This window comes from Somniosus microcephalus, chromosome 21 (assembly GCF_052327205.1).
Source record: "Somniosus microcephalus isolate GS21.2 chromosome 21, FLI_Smic_1.0, whole genome shotgun sequence".
NCBI classification, from domain to species: domain Eukaryota; kingdom Metazoa; phylum Chordata; class Chondrichthyes; order Squaliformes; family Somniosidae; genus Somniosus; species Somniosus microcephalus.
Genome location: NC_141007.1, coordinates 36358183 through 36381714, shown reverse-complemented (window position 1 = coordinate 36381714; position 23532 = coordinate 36358183). Strand labels below are relative to the sequence as shown.

The 23532-nt window shown below is 48.3% G+C and overlaps 1 protein-coding gene across 2 annotated transcripts in view; it reads left to right on the top strand.

Moving 5' to 3' along the window:
* qtgal (queuosine-tRNA galactosyltransferase) overlaps positions 1–23532 on the top strand; it is a 449903-nt gene that overhangs the window by 901 nt on the left and 425470 nt on the right. For both annotated transcript variants that reach the window (XR_015073069.1, XM_085963430.1), the window contains exons 2-3: positions 7447–7563; positions 22423–22522. Coding sequence is in view for 1 of the 2 variants with exons in the window: in XM_085963430.1 (XP_085819556.1) it covers positions 7447–7563; positions 22423–22522 (217 nt within the window). In the remaining variant the exon portion in view is untranslated. The remainder of the gene's footprint in view (positions 1–7446; positions 7564–22422; positions 22523–23532) is intronic.

Here is a 23532-nt window from a genome sequence, read left to right as displayed (position 1 = left end):
AGGAAACTCAGCAGCCAATCTGTGTACAACATTGACCAGATAGTTTTGGCTATGGTTGAGAGATAAATATTGGTCAGGACACTGGGGAGAACGTCACTGCGCTTCTCCAAAATAGTGCTGCGGGATCGTTTACGTCCACCTGAGAGGGCAGATGGTTTAACATCTACATCCGAAAGACGGCACGTCTGACAATGCAGCACTCCCTCAGCACTGCACTGGAGTGTCCACCTAGATTTTGCGCACAAGTGTCTGGAGTGGGACTTGAACCCACGACCTTCTGACTCTGAGGCGAGAGTGCTACCCACTGAGCCACAGCTGATGAGGGCTGTACCGTCAGTGCTGGTGTTGGGTGGAGGCAGAGTGCATCCTCATAGAGCATAGGAGGGGGAGGATTTGAGGACGATTCAGCGGGCCACTCTGGTACACCTCTGTGATTTACACATTTTGTTTTATATAAGAAAATATTCTTGGAGAGTTAGGGTAACATTGGCAGAGAGCTGAAAGCAGTTGGGATGCATGGCACCATGTGGTATAAAGAGTGGAATGGTAGAAAGGACGAACAACCCTGGACCAGTGCCTATTGCCCCAGATGTTATTTTTACAGTCTGCTTGAGAGTTGGGTGAAAATTTCACTTATTTTTGTAATTTAAAATGATCTTTGCACGAGGGTATAGTAAACCAAATAAAGACTGTAGTTCTTAAGCTATCAATGATGAATTATTACCCCCGGTTGCTGAAGAAGCCTCCAACATGAGATTACATTACTCCATACAAACCAATTCAGGCCACTTAATCCAAGCATGCACTGCAATACCTTTTGAACTGCAGGCAGCAGTTGTATACTGTAATATGTAGGATAGTGATTACCAACATCCTCTTGCTGAGGAACGAGTGTGCTCATGAAATGCCCTTCTCCTGAGCTTTGCTGTCTACTCACTGGTAAACATCATGACTTACTGGAAATTGGCAAACAGTGTAACTGAATGGAATGTTAATGTTGGTGTTTGGGTGCAATCATCAAAGGTTCTTTTCAGTGAAACTGATATTTTCACCTTGATGTAAATGAGGACCTTTTCCAGCTTTTAGTAAATGTTTTCTTTTCTCTTCTGTCTTCCAGCCTATCACAGAACTTCTTGGTTTGTTCTTTCCTCCCCTGCAGCCCCCCCTCTCCCATTTCCCTGCCTCTGTACCTGCTTAAAATCTGTTACTGCTGTAACATTTTCCAGTTCTGCTGGAAAGGTCATCGACCTGAAACGTTAACTCTGTTTCTCTCTCCACAGATGCTGCCTGACCTGTTGAGTATTTCCAGCATTTTCTGTTTTTCTTTGCTTCCCCTTTCTGGTCTTCCTGCATTTCACACCATTCCCTAGCCGAGGAAGAGCAGACAAAAGGAAAGGCCACTCGGCCCATTGAAGCGCACCCGTCTTTGTGCTTTAACTCGGCTTAGCAACCGAGGCCATCTGCTCCCAAGCTTCCTCCATGCCATAATCAGCTACTAGAAAACACATGAGTGTCATGAGGCAACTCGCCTAATGATTCCCCCCCCCTTAGTTTTCTATGGGGAAATGACATTACCTGACGTCCACTCTGCCTCCGTCCCTCTGCTCTGCTCCCCCACCCTCCCACCAACAGCTTGGCAGAGTTTGTCAGCCAATGCAGCTACTGCTTGAACTGGTGTTATAAAGAATAGTGCCCATATCATGTTTACTAGAACTCGTTGAGCATTTTGTGTTGAAAGAATGCAAATCTCAGATTGCTCTGTGTTTAAACTGAATGTTTCTTTCCTCCCCCCACCCCCCAATTGTTTTTATCACCCTTTGTTGTGATTCTGTTTACAATCAGGTTGAACCTCAGGGTTTTGTGGATTAAAGCAAAATGGGGGTTGGGTTCCACAGACACTGACTCTCACTGGGGTATTGTTCAATAGGCACGGATTCCACAGACACTGACTCTCACTGGGGTATGGGTTCCACAGACACTGACTCTCTCAAACAAATACTCTGGGCTGGATTTTGTCAATGGGAACGTGATGGAGGCGGGACTCCCACTTTTTGGGTTGTAGTCCTGCCTCCATTGATTTGTGGCCAACCCACGCGATTTTCCCTTGATTGACCTTGTTGAGCTCGCCCAGCGGGCTCAGCAGGCCAATTAAAGGACACCCGGTTACAGGTGACGTCAGGGATTGACATTTCATCTGTCAAGAGCTTTTGACAGATGAAATATCAGTGTTTGACAGCTCTGTGAAGCTGTCAAACACTGATTATCTGACTTCTAACTTGAGTCCTTCTCCACAGACTCAGTTAGAAATCTCTCCAGAACAGAAAGTAGAGGCTGCAGCTTTTGACTGCTCGCAGCCATTCTGCTTTCTGTGCTGGTGAGATGAGGGACTCCTGAGACCTGAAGGAAGGAAGCCTGCATTAGTAAGTAAAGGTAAGTAAAACTTATTTAAACACTTTACACACACCAAACACACTTACCTCTGCACTCATGTACCCATCACTCACCTGAACACCGGACATCTCGACCCCTCCAAGCCCTTCAGCCCGACGGTCCGCCTCGCTAACTTGGCGTGGTTTGGAGCCGTCGGGCAGTCAACAGTTTAGGGCTAAAAATAGGGATTAGGCCAAAAACTGCCTGTTAACTACCTGTTAACAGGCAGTTAATTGCACTAATCCCCTTCCCGCCTCGGGGAGATGGCTCCCAGCACAGGTCGGGTACCCGCCTCCTGGGAAACAGACATGGAGGCGGGTTGGGGGCGGGAAGGGTTCGTGCCCCCCGAATCTACAATTTTCCCCCCACTCCCGCCTCCACAGAGCTTGGAAATTCGAGCCCTGTGTGTCTGTCACGGAAGAAGACTCATAAAACTTCCTGGAAATAGTGGAGAACCAAGGGTCTAGCGAGAATAAGGAACTGAAAAGAAATTAGTATTAGTAAAAAAAAGTAGTACTGGAGAAATTAATGGGACTGAAAGCTGATAAATCCCCCTGGGCCTGATGGCCTACATCCTAGTGTTTTTGTAAGAGTTGACTATAGAGATAGTGGATGCATTGGTTATCATTTTCCAAAATTCCATAGATTCTAGAACAGTTCCCGCAGATTGGAAGGTAGCAAATATAACCCCACTATTAAAGAAAGGAGGGAGAGAGAAAATGGGGAACTACAGAACAGTTAGCCTGACATCAGTAGTAGGGAAAATGCTAGAATTTATTATTAAGGACGTGGTAACAGGGCACTTAGAAAATAATAATAGGATTGGGCAGATTCAGCATGGATTTATGAAAGGGAAATCTTGTTTGACGAATCTGTTAAGAGTTTTTTGAGGTTGTAACTAGCAGAATAGATAAGGGGAACCAGTGGATGTGGTGTATTTGGATTTTCAGAAGGCATTCGATAAGGTGCCACATAAGAGGTTATTAAACAAAATTAGGGCTCATGGGATTGGGGGTAATATACTAGCTTGGATTGAGGATTAGTTAACGGATGGAAAACAGAGAGTAGGAATAAACAGGTCATTTTTGGGTTGGCTGGCTGTGACTGGTGGGGTACCGCAGGGATCAGTGCTTGGACCTCAGCTACTCACAATCTAGATCGATGATTTGGATGAGGGGACCAGATTTAGTATATCTAGGTTTGCTGATCATACAGGGCTGGGTGGGAACGTAGGTTGTGAGGAGGTTGCAAAGAGGCTTCAAGAGGATATAGACAAGCTAAGTGAGTGGGCAAGAACATGGCAAATGGAATCTAATGTGGTGAAATGTGAAGTTATCCACTTTGGTAGGAAAAATAGAAAAGCAGAGTATTTTTTAAATGGTGAGAGATTGGGAAATGTTGGTGTTCAGAGGGACCTGGGTGTCCTTGTACACGAATCACAAAGTTAACATGCAGGTACAGAAAGCAATTAGGAAAGCAAATGGTATGTTGGCCTTTATTACAAGAGGATTTGAGTATAAGAGTAAAGACATATTACTGCAATTATATAGGGTCCTGGTGAGACCACACCTGGAGTATTGTGTACAGTTTTGGTCTCCTTACCTAAGGAAGGATATACTTGCCATAGAGGGAGTGCAACGAAGGTTCACCAGACTGGTTCCTGGGATGGGGGGATTGTCCTATGAGGAGAGACTGAGTGGACTAGGCCTATATTCTCTAGAGTTTAGAAGAATGAGAGGTGATCTCATTGAAACATACAAAATTCTTACAGGGCTTGACAGGGTAGATGCAGGGAGGATGTTTCCCCTGACTGGAGAGTCTAGAACCAGGGGTCACAGTCTCTGAATAAGGAGTCGGCCATTTAGGATTGAGATTAGGAACATTTTCTTCACTCAGAGGGTGGTGAACCTTTGGAATTCTGTACCCCAGAGGGCGGTGGAGGCTCAGTCGTTGAGTATATTCAAGACAGAGATCGATTTATTTTTGAATATTAAGGAATCAAGGGATATGGGGATAGTGCAGGAAAGTGGAGATGAGGTAGAAGATCAGCCATGACCTTATTGAATGGTAGAGCAGGCTCGAAGGGCCAAATGGCCTCCTCCTGCTCCTGTTTTTTATGGTCTTCTGTTTGCTGCATTGATGGTTAAACCATGAAAAGATGAGTGAATGTCACTTGGCAGCTTTGCCGTTACACACTGTATGGAAACAATTAAATTTTCTTATGCAAATTTTTGCGTGACTTAGATTTTCCCCATTATAATCTTGATTTGTCAGTTCCTGGTAATTTGGAATTGATGCCATTGGAAAGTCGATAACAAACTCATTGGCTGTTTATGCTCACCTCTTGGGTGCTAGCTTTGTCAACCTTGTTGAAAATAGTTGTCTAGAAAATCCTTCAAGTTCCTGGGTTCCATTTGCCACCCTTCAGATGTTAAATTGATGCTCTCGTCCCAGCCATAATAAACAGGACAAAGTTTCCTTCATAAGTTCAACAGTGAATACTGAGGAGAAGTTGACAAATGGAAAGAGATACTTGCGTTGTTTTCAGTAGTGGTAAGATAGCAATTGAGTGACTCATCACTCCATGTTCACAGCTCTGTGTGCATAAACCTGAGACTGATAACAGCTGTAATATCTAGCCTACAGAGATGAATGTGGCAAAGTGTGAAATAGTACAAAAATAACTCTTGCTATGAAATGAGTCAGTTCCAGTGTCGTGAACTTGAAAACATATTTTAACAATTACTGTGCTGAAAAAATTGCAACTTTTGAAACACATAACTTGGTGTAGCACTTAATTTGAAATCTATCTATCCTTACAATGTTGTGTGGGCGGGTGTCATATGCAAGTTGTATGTGTGAAATGGACGTGGATAATTTGACTACTTAAGACCCCACCTTGAGCAATGAGGTCGAATGCTATTCAAATATGATTCAACAGGACTTGGGAACCTCTGCAGCCCATTCTTCTAATTTGCATTCAAAAAATTTGTGCAGATGGTATCACATTTATTTCTGATGTTCTCCCTCACTCGTCTCTTGAGGGCATTGATGCTTTGCTGGCGAATGATTCCGTGAGTGTACTGGTGACTCTCTGGTACTTTGCCAACTGGCTATTCTTCATGTGTGAGCCTTGAATACTGAGTGTCAGTGGGGTTATTTGACCGCAGAGAAGCACCAGAGCTGAGCCAAATCCTGTTCTCACTCAACATCCACACATGCAATTTCTACAGGGGTCACTGAATCTTCTTCGATACGGCAGCTTGAAAAGCAACATTAAATGTCGACGAGCAAGTTTGTCATCCACTCCATGGCCTCTGGTGTTACGGAGGGAATAAAAGATATTCGTCCAGGAAAGGGTCTTGCTGAATAACGAGAACAGGAACCCTACCCAATTTTCCCCTCTCTAACTCGAGGTCACTGAGCTCCATTGTAGCACACCTACCACTGCTTCAGCCTACAATAATAGTTAACTCAAGACTGACCTGAGATTGAGTCTGGGATCTTCCCAGCTTGTGTGAACCCTTTAATTAAGGCACCAATTGAATATTGGCTTTCAAAGCTATGAGGAATTTAAAAGTTTTTTTCCTAATCTAAACCAGACACTATTGCAAATGGACTTTCTTTTCTGTGTTCCAACTCCCACTCTTAAAAGTTATTTTCTTTTCTCTTGCGATCTTTATGTTCCAATTATTCAGTGCCATCAACAGACGTGTAGAATTAGATCATTTGCTGCTCTGTCACCTATAAGGAAATAGCAAATGACCTAAATGGCTTCTGCTACTGGCATTTTATAATTGGCTTCTCGGAGAAGCATCAAAATGATCCACAGTGACTTCTCAGTAATTAGTTCCTATTTCCAGAGAGAGAGAGTCAAGTCTCCACTCTGCACCTTTCTCCACGTCCTACTAAGCATTCAGTTTCTGATATAAGCCATTTACAAAAGAAATGAAGAAAAAAGTGGTAGAAAAATAATTTAATTAGGGCATGTTTCTTTCTTAAGCAGTGATTTCTATTGATTTTATTGTAGCTCAATGTCATCACTGAACCAACCAGTAACTCTGTGCTTACTGACTTTGCTTACAAGCAGGATGTCATCAGCTAGATTTTGTTAATGAGAACAAAATGACAGTTGAAATGAATTTCCAGCAGTTCAAAGTGGGTGCTACCTGTACTAATGCAGATTGCTAGATTAGTCGTTGCTTAGCCGTAACCCATTATACACTAACTGAACGTTGTGGACTGACAGTTTAAGAAGGGTGATGTGTCCACTTTGGGTGACATGAGCTCTGTATTAAAAGAACGTTGAATCACATAGTAAACTGGGAATATATATTTCTTTTACAGATTTAATAATCGCCTCATTATTTGCTATAAAATCTGCAAAGATTATTTTAAAGAAAATTCAGCATTGCTATAGTTACTACGTTGCTTTAGTTGTAGCAAATTCATCCTACAATTCTGCAACTGTAATGTTGTTGGAGCTTCTTCGTGCTCCTATTCTATGCAGCTTGATAGATAGCTGGATAATTAACTAAAATACATGCATATCCGGTCTACAAACTAGGGGATACATGTACTTCAGTTTAATATGGACACCTGTCTGCCAAAGTATAGAGTTACAGGCTATAGAATTTCTGAGAAGGCATTTGCAACCATTGAGTGAAAATCTAAGTTGCTTATAACAGTCACTGTACAGGGCCTGTGAAAGAGGACTTTACCAAAACCCGACCATCCCGAAATTGTTCTATCGAGAAGGCCAAGGTGCTGAGTTCAAGAAAAAATTAGATTTAATTCTGGAACAAGAGATATGAAAGGTTATTGTAAGAAGATGGAGTTGAGATCAATCAAAAAAGAGGCCAGGTTTGTTAGGCTAAATGGCATTTTCCTGTTTTCTGTCTCATGTAGGGTTATTTTGGACAGTTATTGAGGCTTGTTTTGTCATCAAGATGTGCACTGCTTCATCAATGTGTTGCCCTGTATTTATTATTTTCATTCTTTCCTTTTGACTTCCAGTCTATTATTCTGCCAGTTCACAATGCAGCGAGGTGGTTGGATGAATGCCTGCAGTCAGTTTTGGAGCAGGATTTCCAGGGATCGATGCAGTTATCAGTTTTCAATGACGCCAGCAAGGTTGTACAGCGTACTTACTTTAAACTTTCTCTGTAACACTTTGACTGAGTCCCTTATGTAGCAGTAGCACTTGCTTTTGAGTACAGAATATATCAATCATGTGAACAAACTAGAACCTTTGCTCTGTGGCTCAGATAGTAAATGTATTGGCCAGTGTGGAACTGAGTTATACAGACCAGAAGGTTCCAGGCTCAATCTTTGGTCTCTACTCAGTTGGCTGGGCTCAGGTGGCCTAAGGAAGGATATACTTGACATAGAGGGAGTGGAACAAAGGCTCACCAGACTGGTTCTTGGGATGGGGGGACTGTCCTATGAGGAGAGATTGAGTAGACTTGGCCTATATTCTCTAGAGTTTAGAAGAATGAGAGGTGATCTCATTGAAACACACAAAATTCTCACAGGGCTTGATAGGATAGATGCAGGGAAGATGTTTCCCCAGGCTAGGGAGTCTAGAACCAGGGGTCACAGTCTCAGAATAAGGGGTCGGCCATTTAGGACTGAGATGAGGAGAAATTTCTTCACTCAGAGGGTGGTGAATCTTTGGAATTCTCTACCCCAGAGGGCTGTGGAGGCTTGGGCCTAGAAATTCAGTTGTTTGCGCCAGCCGCTAGCGCCTTAGGAGGAGAAGTGGGGCACTAAGTGGCTAACGCCTGGGCGCGGCGCGATCTGCGCCTCTCGCGAAATTCAGTTAAGATTTAGCGGTGGCGCAAAACCTTTGCGCATGCTCAGCTGCGCACGCAGATCCTGACGTCATTTCATGGTGCAACGCCCTTTGTGCGCCCCGAACCGGAAATTCAGTGGTGCCGGCCTATTGTGCGCCTGGCGCCCCCCGTGACTGGTAGAGGGGAACGGTTCCCAGTCGCTGTGGGGCACGGGGGACGCTAATTAAAGGGGACTCCTCCTGCAGTATAAATGGCAGCCATTTTGCTCCACTCCTTCTTTGTGAGTGACAGATATTTGGAGAGAGACAAAGTTACAGAGCTTTCTGGTTTGGCTCAACACTCGCACAGGTACTTGTGGCTTCAGGCCAGAGCTTTGCACTTGTCTTTAACTTCAGTGTCATAGCATTGATTGGAAACATATAATGGGGGCTGCAATGGGTGGAAATGTTGGCTTCTCCATTGCATTCAAAGGGCTCAGAGACGCCGTGAGTGAGTGCCAGTCATGGCCAGATGGAGAAGGGCCAACAGGCATCGGCAAAGGAGGCCTTACCCACCCAGGGTATACCGCCAGCAGTTCTCATATCTGAACATGCCTGAGGAGCAGTGTGTTCGGAGGCTGCGATTCAGAAGGGCGGTGGTCACTGAGATCTGCCACCTGCTTCGCGGAGATCTGCAGCCACAGCTGAGGAGCAGGACGTCTCTGTCGGTGGCAGTGAAGGTGACGGTGGCTCTCAACTTCTATGCCACCGGCTCCTTCCAGTCCGCTACTGGGGACATTTCCAACATCTCCCAGTTCGTGGTACATTGCTGCATCCGTCAGGTGACCAATGCCCTTTTCAGAAGGAGACGTCAGTTCATCTCCTTCCCCATGACCGCGGACAAGCAGCAAGAGCGTGCAATGAGCTTTGCAGTATTAGCGGGCTTCCCCATGGTGCAGGGCATTGACTGCACGCATGTGGCTTTGCGGGCACCTCTAGAGAATGCTGAGGATTACCGCAACCGGAAGGGCTACCATTCGCTCAACATGCAGTTGGTGTGTGACCACAGGCAGCTCAGCCTAGCTGTCAATGCCCGCTTTCCAGGCAGCAGCCACGATGCCTTCATCCTGCGCCAGACTTCTGTGGCAGACATGTTCGAGGCCCAGCCTCACCCACAAGGATGGCTTCTCGGGGACAAAGGCTATCCTTTGTGCACCTGGCTGATGACCCCGCTCCGTGTGCCCAGCACCCCTGCTAAAGAGCGATACAGTGACAGCCATCAAGCAACCAGGAACATCATTGAGCGAACAATCGGCATGCTGAAGCAACGGTTCCGCTGTCTGGATCGTTCTGGGGGAGCCCTACAGTACTCGCCTGAGCGAGTCTCCCATTTCATTGTCGTGTGCTGCATGCTGCACAACCTGGCTATCCACAGGACTCAGCCACTGCCAGCAGACATTAGAGGACCACCGGAGGAGGAGGACCAGCACGGGAGGGAGGCAGGAAGTGAAAGGGCCGCCCGTCGGCGGCTTATTGCAACTCGGTTCTAGGCCCCCTCTCAGGGAATGGCTTGTGCCAATGGCAGAAGATGAATGTAGCCGCTCCACAAGCCCTCAGCTGAGCAGGGCAACCAGGACTTCCAAAAGAAAACATGGACAGTGCGATTTAAGATTTTTTTTTACTGTGATACGTCTGTGCCCTTCCCACATGACAAACTAATGGAGAGAAACCCCCCCCCCCCCACAAAAAAAAACACAAATACACCAGTCTCGGCCTTTATAAATAAAACAAAAATACCAGTCTCGGCCTTTAAATCTAAAACAAATACAGCAGTCTCGGCCTTTATAAATAAAACAAAACATTTGGCCACACCTTCTACTTTTTCCCCTGCGAGGGTGATCCGTCTCGCTTCCGTGACTGGCCCCTACCTGCCCTGCAGCTCCTCCTCAATGGGACCCCAGTGGCTGCAGCAAGGCTGGGGGAAGGCTGCTGAGGGTCAGATGGTGAGACGGCAGATGCCCTTGGGGGTTGGCCTGGACCAGCTCTGGGCCTGGAGGGGCCGGCTGCTGACTGCTCCAACTCTGCTTGGGCGGCATCAGTCTGTCCAACGGCTGGTGGCAGCTGCAATGGAGGAGTGACAGTGTTGGCTGCAGGAATGCTGCCAATCTGACAGATCACAGGCACTCCCTGGTTGGCTGATACATTGGCACTCGCACGGGCCAGCACTGCAGCATGCGCAGCAATCTGCTGAAGCCCAGACTGCTGGGCTGCTGCGGCGCGGCGAGTGCCTGGCCGATCCAGCGAGGGTGGCAGCAGTTAATGCCCGTGTGGCCCTGGTCTGTGTCTGCATGACACCAGCCAGTGAATGCACGACACGACTGAGCACTTGGCTAGAAGCCGCCTGTGATGCAGCGAAGTCCTGCAGACTCCTGGCCTGTGCTGCACTGAATTGTTGCTGGCTCCTGGCCTGTGCTGCACTGAATTGTTGCAGACTCCTGGCCTGTGCTGCCCCAAATTCCTGCACACTCCTTGCCAGTGACTCTATGGAGTCAGGCATCCTTGCCACTGCAGCCATGAGCTCAGTGTGCCTGCGCTCAGCCTGGGCGTCCATTTCCGCTAGGAGCCGCACCTCCTCTGCGCTCACCGTAGCAGGATTGGAGGCCGCACTCACCCTCTGGGGAGAAGGCCGCCGAGCTTCCCCACCCCTCCCGCGTTGCTGCAGCCCGCTGGTCCCCGGAGCTTCACTCTCCTCTGACCCTTCCCCTCTGCTCCCCTCCAGGGAAGACGTGTCACCATCATGGCCATGGGCTGCCTCGGCTGAGGGTGCCCCTGATGGGCAGGCTTCCTCTTCTTCCTCCTCTATGTCTGACTCGGACACAGTGCCAGCTTGAGGGGCCGCCTCCTCACCTGGCGAGTCACCATCTGAAAGCAGGGAGGCACAAGAGTTGCTTTAGAGTGAGGACAGGGCGGCAGCGAGGGTGGCATGAGTGCTGCTGTGCACTGCATTGGTTCGATAGTGGCAAAGGATGCTGGTGTGAGGCGCAAGTGGAAGGAGAGAGGTCAAAAAGGTGATGACCTTACCATTGGTGCCCAGAACAGGGTCAGCATCTCCAGTGGCGACGGGGCCACTCAGCCGGCCTGCCATGATCCACTCCACTCGCTGCTCGGGTCGCTTAGCTGTTTCAGGTCAGGACGGCCTCCCCCGGTCTGTTGCTGCTGTCTTCTGTTATGCGCCAGCTTGCCCAGCAAAAGAAAGGATGGCCTCTAAGTACAGTGCCAAGCCCTGATCTTGCCCGCACTGCCTCCCATGGTCGAATAGCCCTGACAGTGTCAAGCCCTGATCTTGCCCGTACTGCCTCCCATGGTCAAATAGCCCTGACAGTGTCAAGCCCTGATCTTGCCCGCACTGCCTCCCATGGTCGAATAGCCTTGACAGTGTCGAGCCCTGATCTTGCCCGCACTGCCGCCCATGGTCGAATAGCCTTGACAGTGTCTAAAGTCCTGAATGTGCAAGTGCTTTTCATGACAGTCCCATAGCTGCTGGACGAGGGCTTGCCATTAGGGCTTTCAGGCCCCTTTGGCCATAAAGTGAGGTGCACATGCAGGGATGAGGAGGATACTGGAAAGGGTACTCACCCTGACAACCCGAGTGAGGTCGCTGAATTTTTTCCGGCACTGGGTTGGTGTCCTGCCAACCACGCTGTTGGACATGACCCTGTTTGCCACATCCCTCCATGCTTTCCGATATTTGGCGGGCAGCGGCCTCCTGCCACCCTCAGGGAAGATGATATGGCGCCTGCGGTCCACTGCGCCAACCAGCAGCCTCAGGTCACCCTCGCCGAAGCGCTGCACTCTCTCCCTGGCCTTCTCCATTCTCCTGGGCGTGGAGCAGTTCCAGAAGCAGTGGTCAGGCCTTGCCTTAGGGCTGCAGTGTGCAGGGCGTGGCAGCCAAACAATTCCACCCTCCCCCTTTAAGTGCTGACCGGCGCCTGTCTGCCCTCAATGAGCAACTTGCCGCACCTGCGTTACGCCCGCCTTTGGTGTTTGCGCCCCGGATCGCCGGCTTAGCGCCTAATGATAGTCGTGCATCGCCTGCTTTAGCGCAGCAGCAACCTCTTGGGGCGATGCAACTGAATATCGGTGAAGGTGGCGCTAAGTTGCGCCAGGCGCAAAAGTTAGCGAACGCCATGCTGTAGCGCCCCAAACGTGGCTATACTGAATTTCTAGGCCTTAGTCATTGAGTATATTTAAGACAGATTGATAGATTTTTGAATATTAAGGGAATCAAAGGATATGGGGATCATGCAGGAAAGTGGAGATGAGGTAGAAGATCAGCCATGATCTTATTGCATAGCGGAGCAGCCTCAAAGGGCCAAATGGCCTACTCCTGCTGCTGTTTCTTATGTCTTAGGTGGTAGGGTTGCTACAATTAGCCTTAAGTGTCCCTGGCTAGGGAGAGGAAAAAGCAGCCCGTGTCCCTTGTCTTGAACATAAAGATAGGATAAGGCTCGGCTGCGATGCCTTCCAAGGTCAAAGAGCCTGTCAACATTTAGCGTGTTGATTCCCATACAAGGATTAGCTACTTGGGCCAGATACTAGAGGATGGTTGGTGGTGCCTGTAAATCTGTAACTCGGCAAGACTCAAGTGAGGAGGTCAGAAATTGGGGGAGGGGGTGTGGCGGGGGCGGGGGCGGGGGGTGGAAATACATATTTTTTAAAAAGTGAAAGGAACTAAATAATGCAAATGTTACAGACATGAGTGGTATAAATTAGCATTAAAGCATCATTTTACATTTCATTACTTGGGTTATAAATATGGAAGGCATTTTAATAAGTTTTGTGTTTTTATGTGAAGTAACTTTGGTCTGTTTTTTGGCAATTTTATTTTCCATCTTGGAACTTCTGTCTGAGATTCAAGTTCAAATAGATAATTTTTTCCAATAACATATCACGTAGCGAGTTTAAATTTCTAGTACTGTAACTAAATATGAGAAGATCATAAATCAACGTGAGCAGTACAACATGTGGCTTTACTGCAAAACACCAGCCAGAGGGACACAGTCCTGATTTCAGTTCCTTTCTTTTAGCCTGTTGATTTGAAACTATATATTTGTAGTAATATCTACAATGCCAATGAGTCATAGCGATAAAAGTTGAAACTCTACTTTTAGCGTTTGAATGAGGTAGTTATAGGGACATGGAGGGGTGGGGGGGATGGGGGAGGTGCAGAAGATAGGTTGCCTTAGCTCATCTGCTGCTGTAACCCTCATGCATGCCTTTGTTATCTCTAGACTTGACTATTCCAACGCACTCCTGGTTGGCCTCCCACATTCTACCCTACATAAACTTGAGGTCATCTAAAACTCAGCTGCCCATGTCCAAACTCGCACCAAGTCCCGTTCACCCATCACCCCTGTGCTAGCAGACCTACATTGGCTCCCGGTTAAGCAGCGCCTCGATTTCAAAATTCTCATCCTTGTTTTCAAATCCCTCCATGGCCTCACCCCCCTCCCTATCTCTGTAATCTCCTCCAGCCCCACAACCCCCCCTGAGATATCTGCACTCCTCTGATTCTGGCCTCTTGAGCAACCCTGATTTTAATCGCTCCACTATTGTTGGCCGTGCCTTCAGCTGCCAAGGCCCTAAGCTCTGGAATTCCCTCCCTAAAGCTCTCCGCCTCTCTACCTCTCTTTCCTCCTTTAAGATGCTCCTTAAAACCTACCTCTTTGATCTGCCCTAATTTCTCCTTGTGTGGCTCGGTGTCAAATTTTGTTTTATAACAGCCCTGTGAAGTGCATAAGTTGTAAGTAATCCCACAAATAAATTACGCAAGTAAGAAACTGTTTATTGATGTAAGTGTACCTAGTGGTTTGCATCCCAACACTTGTGGTATATAAAGCATAATTAAACGTCTATTACATGTAGGTTTGTATTCTACCACAATATTCCTGGTCAGAACATTGTAGTTTGAATTACAGTTAACTCAAGTGAAAAGTAGGGTTGATAAACAAACTATCAAGCCCATCCCATCCCATCCCATCCAGACATGGTGCAGCCATGTGATATGCATGGTACTTGCATATTATTAACTGAACACTAGATGACACCCTGATGGGAGTAAGCACATTGGGTAGCAATTACACTCCAAGGTCTCTCTTGTATCGCTTTTGTTATTCTTTGACAGGAAATATTCTAGAGGGTCTGGAAATAAAAGCAGTTAGTTATTACCCCACCAATTCGAGTGTTTATTTAGACATAACACCATGTACCTCATTAACCCACCCCAACCACATAATACAATAGCAAAATACTGCAGATGCTGGAAATCTGAAATAAGGGTCCCAGACCTGAAACGTTAGCTCTGTTTCTCTCTCCACGGATGCTGCCTGGCCTGCTGAGTGTTTCCAGCATTTTCTGTTGTTATTCCAACCACATACAGGAAACTCTTTGGTATCCGGCACCGACGGGACCGGGATGGTGCCGGTTGATTAAAAATTCCGGATGACGGAGAGGGTTATCTACCGAGGCTATTTTTAACAAAGAAAAATTAAAAAATCAAGAAATGTGCAGTATACAGTAATTGGGTACTCACCTACAGAATGTTTGATATACCTATCAATTCAGTTCATGAAAAGCGACGAGTTAAGTTAGTAACTATAGGTTTTTATTGGCTAAATAACAGAGCCCACCCTCGTGGGTGATCGGATCCAACAAGGAGAAATACCAGCCAGTCGACCACCTTTATACCTGGGCAAGCAGGCGGAGCCATGGGCGGAGTCAGCTGTGGTCAGCCCAGGTATAACAGCGTGGCAAGAGGTGACCTTGTGTAGTGATACAACAGTGATAACCATAGTGTAACGATATAAACAGTGATAACCATAGTGTAACGATAGTGAACGATAAAAGTGGTTTACCACATTCACCCCTTGTTTAAATTTGAGTCCGGCGGGGTGAAGTGTACTACCAGTTCAGGTATGTCAGTCTGTCCGGAGGCCTCGTAAGCCTTTCTGATCGGCGCAGCAGCGGCGGCGGTGGTGCAGTATCCGATGTTAATGCTGGTGTCTGCGTGGTCGGCGAAGGCTCGTGGGGTTCCGGCATGCCGTCTACCTGGGCTGGATTTGGGGGGGTGGTGGGGGGTAACGGTGGTGTCTCAGGGGTGCCCGAGGGTGCGAGGTCTCGTAAGGAGACTGTGTCCTCCCGCCCGTCTGGGTATGCCACATAGGCGTACTGGGGGTTGGCGTGCAGGAGGTCCACCCTCTCGACCAGGGGGTCCGTTTTATGGGCCCTCACGTGCTATCGCAGCAAGACGGGCCCCGGAGAAGTCAGCCATGTTGGTAGCGAGGTTCCCGTAGTCGACTTCCTGGGGAAAACAAACATTCGATCATGGGGGGTGGCGTTAATGGCAGTGCAAAGCAGTGACCGGATGGAATGCAGCGCTGCCGAGAGGACTTCCTGCCAGCGAGAGGTTGGGAGGCCCTTAGACTTTAAGGCTAAGAGAACGGCCTTCCAGACAGTCGCGTTCTCTCTTTCCACCTGGCCGTTCCCTCGGGGGTTGTAGCTGGTGGTCCTGCTTGCAGCAATACCTCTCGCTAGTAGGAACTGGCGAAGTTCCTCGCTCATGAAGGATGAGCCCCGGTCGCTATGTATATAGTTCGGGAACCCGAACAAGGCGAAGAGGTCGTTCAGGCATTTGATGACCGTGGTACTGGTCATGTCTGGGCAGGGGAAGGCAAAGGGGAAACGGGAGTACTCATCAATAATGTTGAGGAAGTACACATTACGGTCAGAGGACGGGAGGGGCCCCTTAAAATCGATGCTCAAGCGCTCGAAGGGGCGGGTGGCCTTGATCAGGCTTGCTCTGTCCGGCCTAAAGAAATGCGGTTTGCATTCGGCACAGGTTTGGCAGTTCCTGGTCATGGTCCTGACCTCCTCGATGGAGTAGGGCAGGTTGCGGGCCTTAATGAAGTGGTAAAGTCTGGTGACCCTGGGGTGGCAGAGGTCGTTGTGGAGGGTCTGCAGTCTATCAATTTGCGCGTTGGCGCATGTACTTCATGATAGAGCATCTGGGGGTTCATTCAGTTTACCAGGCCGGTACAAGATACCATAATCGTAGGTGGAGAGCTCGATTCTCCACCTCAAGATCTTGTCGTTCTTGATTTTGCCCCTCAGCTTGTTATTAAACATAAAAGCGACCGAGCGCTGGTCGGTGAGGAGGGTAAATCGTTTGCCTGCCAGGTAATGCCTCCAGCGTCGTACTGCCTCCACGATCGCCTGGGCCTCCTTCTCGACTGAAGAGTGTCGGATCTCAGGGCCCTGGAGGGTCCTTGAGAAGAAGGCCACAGGTCTCCCCGCCTGGTTAAGGGTTGCAGCTAGGGCGAAGTCGGATGCATCGCTCTCCACTTGGAAAGGGATAGACTCATCCACCGTGTGCATTGTGGCCTTAGCAATGTCTCCCTTTATGAGGGAGAAGGCTGCGCATGCTTCTGCCGTCAGGGGGAAGGAGGTGGACTTCATGAGGGGTCTGGCTTTCTCCGCATAATTGGGCACCCATTGGGCATAGTAGGCGAAGAGCCCCAGGGTTCTCTTCAGCGCCTTTGGACAGTGGGGGAGGGGAAGCTCCATGAGAGGGCGCATTCTTTCGGGGTCGGGGCTGATGACTCCATTCTCTACTACGCAGCCGAGGATGGCAAGGCGCGAGGTGTTAAACACACATTTCTCCTTATTGTAGGTGAGGTTCAGCCGTTGGGCCGTGTGGAGGAATCTCTCCAGATTAACATCATGGTCCTGCCGGTCGCGGCCGCAGATGGTGACATTATCTAGATAAGGGAATGTGGCATGCAGCCCGTTCTGGTCAACCATCCGGTCCATCTCCCTTTGGAAGACCGAAACCCCGTTGGTGACGCCGAAGGGAACCCTAAGGAAGTGGTAGAGGCGGCCATTCGCCTCGAAGGCGGTATACTGGCGGTCCTCAGGGCGGCTAGGGAGTTGGCGATAGGCCGACTTAAGGTCGATGGTAGAGAATACCCGGTACTGTGCAATCTGATTGACCATATCAGATATGCGGGGAAGGGGGTATGCGTCCAGCTGGGTGTACCGGTTTATGGTTTGGCTGTAGTCGATGACCAGGCGGTGTTTATCGCCGGTCTTAACGACTACGACCTGGGCACGCCAGGGGCTGTTGCTTCTCTCGATGATGCCCTCCTTCAGGAGTCGCTGCACCTCGGAGCTAATAAAAGCTCTGTCCCCGGCGCTGTACCGCCCGCTCTTGGTAGCGACGGGTTTACAGTCGCGGGTGAGGTTAGCGAACAGGGAGGGGGGCGGGACCTTGAGGGTGGATAGGCCGCAGGTGGTACGCGGTGGGCGGTTTAAAAGCTGCTGGTTGTAGACTGTGAGTGGGGGGAGGGGTCCACCGTATGCCAAAGTGACACTTTGAAGGTGGGATTGGAAATCCAGCCCTAGTAGGACGGCAGCGCAGAGCTGGGGCAGGACGAGAAGTTTAAAATTTTTATACTCCGTGCCCCTAACCGACAGGGTCACAACACAGTAGCCGCTGATGTCTGTAGAATGGGACCTCGACGCCATCGAGATCCGGTTGCGCATTGGCCGGACAGTGAGGGAGTAGTGGCTCACCGTGTCTGGATGGATGAAACTCTCCGTGCTTCCGCTGTCGAACAGGCAGGTCGTGGCGTGGCCGTTTACTTTGATGTCCATCATGGACTTGGACAGGTGATGCGGGCGAGCTTGGTCAAGTGTGACGGAGGCTAGTGTATGGCTGAGCGAGCTGCTGTAGTCTGCGGGTGAGGCGGTGGTCAGGTCTGGAGACAAGGTGGCGGTCGAGTGTGGTGAACAAAATGGCGGCGCCCACGACGTTGAATAAAATGGCGGAGAAGATGGCCGCCCCCACAACTCACATGAGGCACTGCCAGCGTCGGTGGCCTTGATCAAAGATGGCCGCCCCCACGACTCACACGAGGGGATACTGGCATCTGTGGCCTTGATGAAAGATGGCCGCCCCCACAACTCGCATGAGGCACTGCTGGCATCTGTGGCTTTCCCCCTGCAGGCCTTCGTGAAGTGGCCTTTCTTGTGGCAGTCGGAGCAGGTCGCGTTTCTTGCAGGGCAGCGCGCCCTCGGGTGTTTCGCCTGGCCACAGAAGAAGCAGCCGGTGGCCCGATCGCGGGGCTCCGATGTCGCAGCCGGTACCGGGGGTGGCGGTCCCGATCGGTTCCGGGACACCGACGCTGTGGTAGGTCCCAGAGGCGGCGGTGCGAGGGGTATTGCGGCCGGGGTCGGGCCCGAGTCCCAGGGTCGCGCAGCACAGTACCTGGAGTACGCCTCGAGGTCCCGATGGGCCACTTCCAAGGAGCGAGCGAGGATAGCAGCTGTTTTCAGGTCGAGGTCCTTTGATTCCAGCAGTCTTTGCCGTGAGTAGTCTGACCGAAGGCCTTTCACGAAGGCGTCTCGGATGTTTCCATCTGTATGTTCTGCAGCTGTTACGGCTTTAAAGTCACAGTCCCTGCCGAGTATTTGCAGCGCCCGTAAGAAATCATCAACCGACTCTCCTGGCTTTAGGGCTCACCTGAGCGGTCAGAACTCTTAGTTTGGATGCCGGAGGCACGCCGGATTCTCCCAGGTAGGCTTCGAAGCAGCTCAGCCAGTGTTCGAAGTCGAGGGCTGAATTCGCAGCCTGTGGGTTTAGATCCAGGTACGGCGGCCGGAGGGCTCGTAGCCAGGCCGGCTGCTGGGGCTGTTGTAGATGGCCGTTTGGCTGAGGCTGTACGTCTGACTGGTCGTTTGGCTGCTCCGTTGTAGACATTTCAAAATTTAGCCAATAAAATTGATATACCTATCAATTCAGTTCATGAAAAGCGACGAGTTAAGTTAGTAACTATAGGTTTTTATTGGCTAAATAACAGAGCCCACCCTCGTGGGTGATCGGATCCAACAAGGAGGAATACCAGCCAGTCGACCACCTTTATACCTGGGCAAGCAGGCGGAGCCATGGGCGGAGTCAGCTGTGGTCAGCCCAGGTATAACAGCGTGGCAAGAGGTGACCTTGTGTAGTGATACAACAGTGTAAACAGTGATAACCATAGTGTAACGATATAAACAGTGATAACCATAGTGTAACGATAGTGAACGATAAAAGTGGTTTACCACAATGTTGTGTTAAATGGATGGTGGAAGATGCTTGATTAAGTACAGTACTGCCAGTTGAAGGTAATCCATAACTCTTTAATTACTTAACAGTAAAACAAAACTTATACAGTAAACGACTGTATACAGCGCGGGAGACTTGGACTCGGCAACATTTCCGGTTATTGAAGTGTTGTTTTCGGAGTGAGAATTTTGCCGGTTAATAGAGAATTCCGGATATTTAGGTGCTGTTTAAACGAGAGTTTCCTGTAATACCCTGGGAGCAGAAAAAGGAAAAAAAAACTTACAGGCAATTCAGGGAAAACTCTGGGAAATTCTTCTCTGACTGCTTAAGGAAATCAAGTAAAGCTCCAGGAGACTGTGGTTTCCTGTAACATCTCACAGTTGCAAACTAACTACCAACTTGCCCTTTATCACTGGAAATCCCCTCTTCTCTCAGGAACATATAAAGTTCTCTTTTTAAAGGACTGCAATGAATCCATACCCACTTGGGTACTCTGTTCCAGAGGCTGATGACTTTCTATGACAAGAAATACTTGCTGGTATTGAGCCTAACTTTTTTCCTGCACATGTTCTATGCATGCCCTTTCTACCATTCTTATCCATCTCAAATAATCTATCCAACCTCAGAGTCCAATCCCTCAGTCCTATTTCCTCTACACCTTTGTTTCTCCAAAGTAAATAGTCCTACCTCTTGGCTCCTGTTCTCATAACTGAGAACTCTAGGGCTAGTTATCATTTTGTTCATCCTGCCCTGCACCTACTCTAGAGCCTCTACATCTTTCGATATGTGTATGGACCAAAACTGGACACATTACTTTGAAATGCAGATGTGCCAAAGTCTATATAGTATAATGCTCTTTGTTTAATGCTCGATAATCCTAGCTATGCAACTGAAAACCATATTTGCTCAACTACCTTAATGGATAGTTTTCTCTTGTTATCTTCCAGTCTGCTAGATAAGTGTATTTAGCAACTGGATGGTTCCTCTTAGAGAGTAAGCCAATCGCTCTCCCCCTTTCTAGCTGATGGCTTGTCTGGAGAAGTCTGTCGCTTGAACCTTTTCTTTTTTCTCTCTCCCACATGGCAGCTGTCTTTCATTCTGCCAGCGCATTTCACACTTCATCTAGAGCCATCCTTTGTTTCTTAATCTGTCCTATTACCAACTTGTCTCGCCTTGAATATCTCTTAATGTCTCTTTACTTCTCACAAACCTTCCTTTTTGTTCTTTCGGCCCCTCCCCCATTTCCCAGCCCCCAACTTGTTTTTCCATCTGTTTCATTTCCTGCTTTTTTCCAGTTCTGACGAAGGGTCTTCGACCTGAAACATTAACTCCGTTTCTCTCTCCACAGATGTTGCCTGGCCTGCTGAGTTTTTCCAGCTTTTTCTGTTGTTATTTTAGCTTGGATAAATTATCCTTGCTTGAAAATGGGAAGGCTGAAGGGGATGAAAAGGATAAAATGGAAATACTCATGATTGGAAAAAGCAGCTAGACTGGGGCTACACTGCTAGAGTATAAATTTTTCAACTAGAAGGTTTATGTTCAAATCCTAGTTGTCGGTGATCTTTGCACTCTGGCTTTCTCTGGCTGAGATTGCCAGCATTGGCCCAGTCACCTGGGAGGACACATGAAAATGTCTGAAGCAGGGATTGCCTTCCAGTTTCAATCAGGCTTTCTTTCTGGCCCACTAACCAAGGATTAGCATTGGCTGCTGAGCTGTCTGAGAGCAGAACCAATCCACTGTCTGAACCGAGGAACGCCGCATAATTAACTGGGGGAGTTGGAGGAAGAAGCAAGAACAACATGGAGGGAGGATTTGTAGGTCAGGAACAATTCGAACCAGTAAGTTTCCAAATCTATTCATCAATTCACATTTGAGGTAGCACTCTCAGGTTGTATTTGTGTTAATCAAAAGCTGCCGACTTCGCTATTTCAATAGTGATTGTAGATGTGCCGCTAAATGCCGCCATGAGGACAGTGTCGGGGACTCTCAAGTCCACTCCAACTGAGTGGCTCCCGGTGCTGTCCCACATCGCCCCGCCGTCCATTCGTTGTAACTCCACCATGCTCTGAGATGGAAAAAATCATGAGCAACATCGACCTTCCCATTCACGAAGACTTCAAAAACTCCACCACAAAAGCGGTTAAAATCACGCCGGCCATTCTGGGAAACAGCAGCCAATATTCATGCAACTGGTATCGACCTACTATCCAGTTGGACGGAATGGTGGGACGCATGCAACATAAAGAACCAACACCTCATCACTGACCCAACAGCAGAGCTCCCTGGCTTCGACCTCCCTCGAAGACAGTGGACAGCGCTCCACACAATCCACACAGGGCATGGACGATGCGGCCACCCGCTCCACAAATGGAAGATGAGGGATGACCTGAAGCACGACTGTAGCCATGAGTCCCAGACCATGGAACACATCACATCAACCTGCCCACTGAGATCTGTTGTGGGAGGCACCTCATTTCTCCACTCAGTATCTCAGGAGGCCATCGAATGGAGAGCCAAACTAGACGTCCCATTATAAGCTTTGCCTGTTATACGAAACAAGTGACGGTGTTCCTGTGATTACTTACTGCCTGCTTCTCATATAGTCATGATGTTGAGCTCCACACTTGCCCATCAGAACTTGATGTCCAGATGCAATGGCAGGTCACCTTCAGAGGGCAAGTGATTTCTAGGCAGTGTTTCCAAACAGCTTGTCACTGACTGAATTGATGGTGGTGTAAAAATGTAAGTTTCAACAGTTTACTCCGGATAAAAATTCTAAATTCCAGCATGATTCTGATCCAGTGAAAAGCTTCCAATGTAGTGTTGCCCATTAAGCAGAATTCCTGATTCAAACCTAATGTTTCGCAGAAAATCCCTCTCTGCTTTGCTTTTATTCAACGACTAATTAAATGGGTTGGGATACAAATGCTTGCGTACCAAATATTCTTGCATGAAACTTATAGAAATGGTCAGACGAGAAGGTATGTCGTACTTGTGCTGTGCAAAAGGTTTTCTTTAGTCATGCTTTTACTGAGCTGCTTTATTTATTTTTTGCAGGATGACTCGATGAATATTATTAGAAAATGGGGAACTAAGCTTGAAGATAGAGGTGTAATTGTTGTGATTGGTGGACATGAGTCTCCACATCCAAAAGGAGGTATGTTATAGTTCGTCATATTGTTTAAAGTTGATAGTATCACTGTACAATAGTACAACAGAAAAGAAATACTTGCATTTACATAACAACAACAACGTGTATTTCTGTAGTGCCTTTGATGTAACCAGATCTGGAGTTAGAGAGGGGGGAACTGGATGCTGCGTCAAGGAGGGAAAGATTAGGAGGCTGATCAAATACTTGATTGAACATCTGGGTTTAAAGAAGATTTTAGGAGAGAAAAGCAGCGAGGTAAACCGGTTTAGCATCGATTTCAAAAAAGGGTCGAATAGTCTGAAGGTTCTGCTATTAAAGGGAGGCGGAGATGCATACGGTCAGAGTCAAAGCACCGAGGGTTGTGGAAGGTAATAGAAGGCTGGAGAAGGTTGCAGTGATGGCATGGGTCATGGCCGTGGTGGGTTTAAAGAAATGGACAGGAAGTTTTAAATTTAGGGAGCCAATGTAGGTCAATGAGGACGTGGGTGCTGGATGATCAGGACGTAACACGGACAGGATACGAGTGACTGCAGTTTGGACAATCTGGAGTTTGTGGAAGGATGGGAGATGAGCAAGGAAGTCATGCGAGTAATTAAGTCAAGAGATGAGGAAAACATGCATAAGTGGATCAACAGTGGAGGGGTTAAAGTTGAGCCAGAAGTGAACAGTGTTGCACAGGAAATAGGCAGACCTGGTGATGGATAGGATTTAGGGTTCGAAGCTCAGCTCTGCATTGAATAGGACGCCAGGATTTTGCACATTCTGGTTCAGCTTGAGTGAGTGCCGGGAAGGGAGATGGAGTGAGTGGTTGGAAAATCTGGCTGGCTGCCTTATGAGTACACTTGCCTCCCCGCCCGATCATGTGTCCAGGTGATTCAGCAGTCCTAGGTGCAGTGTCCTCATTCTGAACGGCTATAGCTCATGTTACAGTATGGATTATAGCACAGAAATCCAGATATTTCTGTTCCCAGGGGCAACACATCATACAAATAGTTATGTAGAAGAGAAGACTGAGG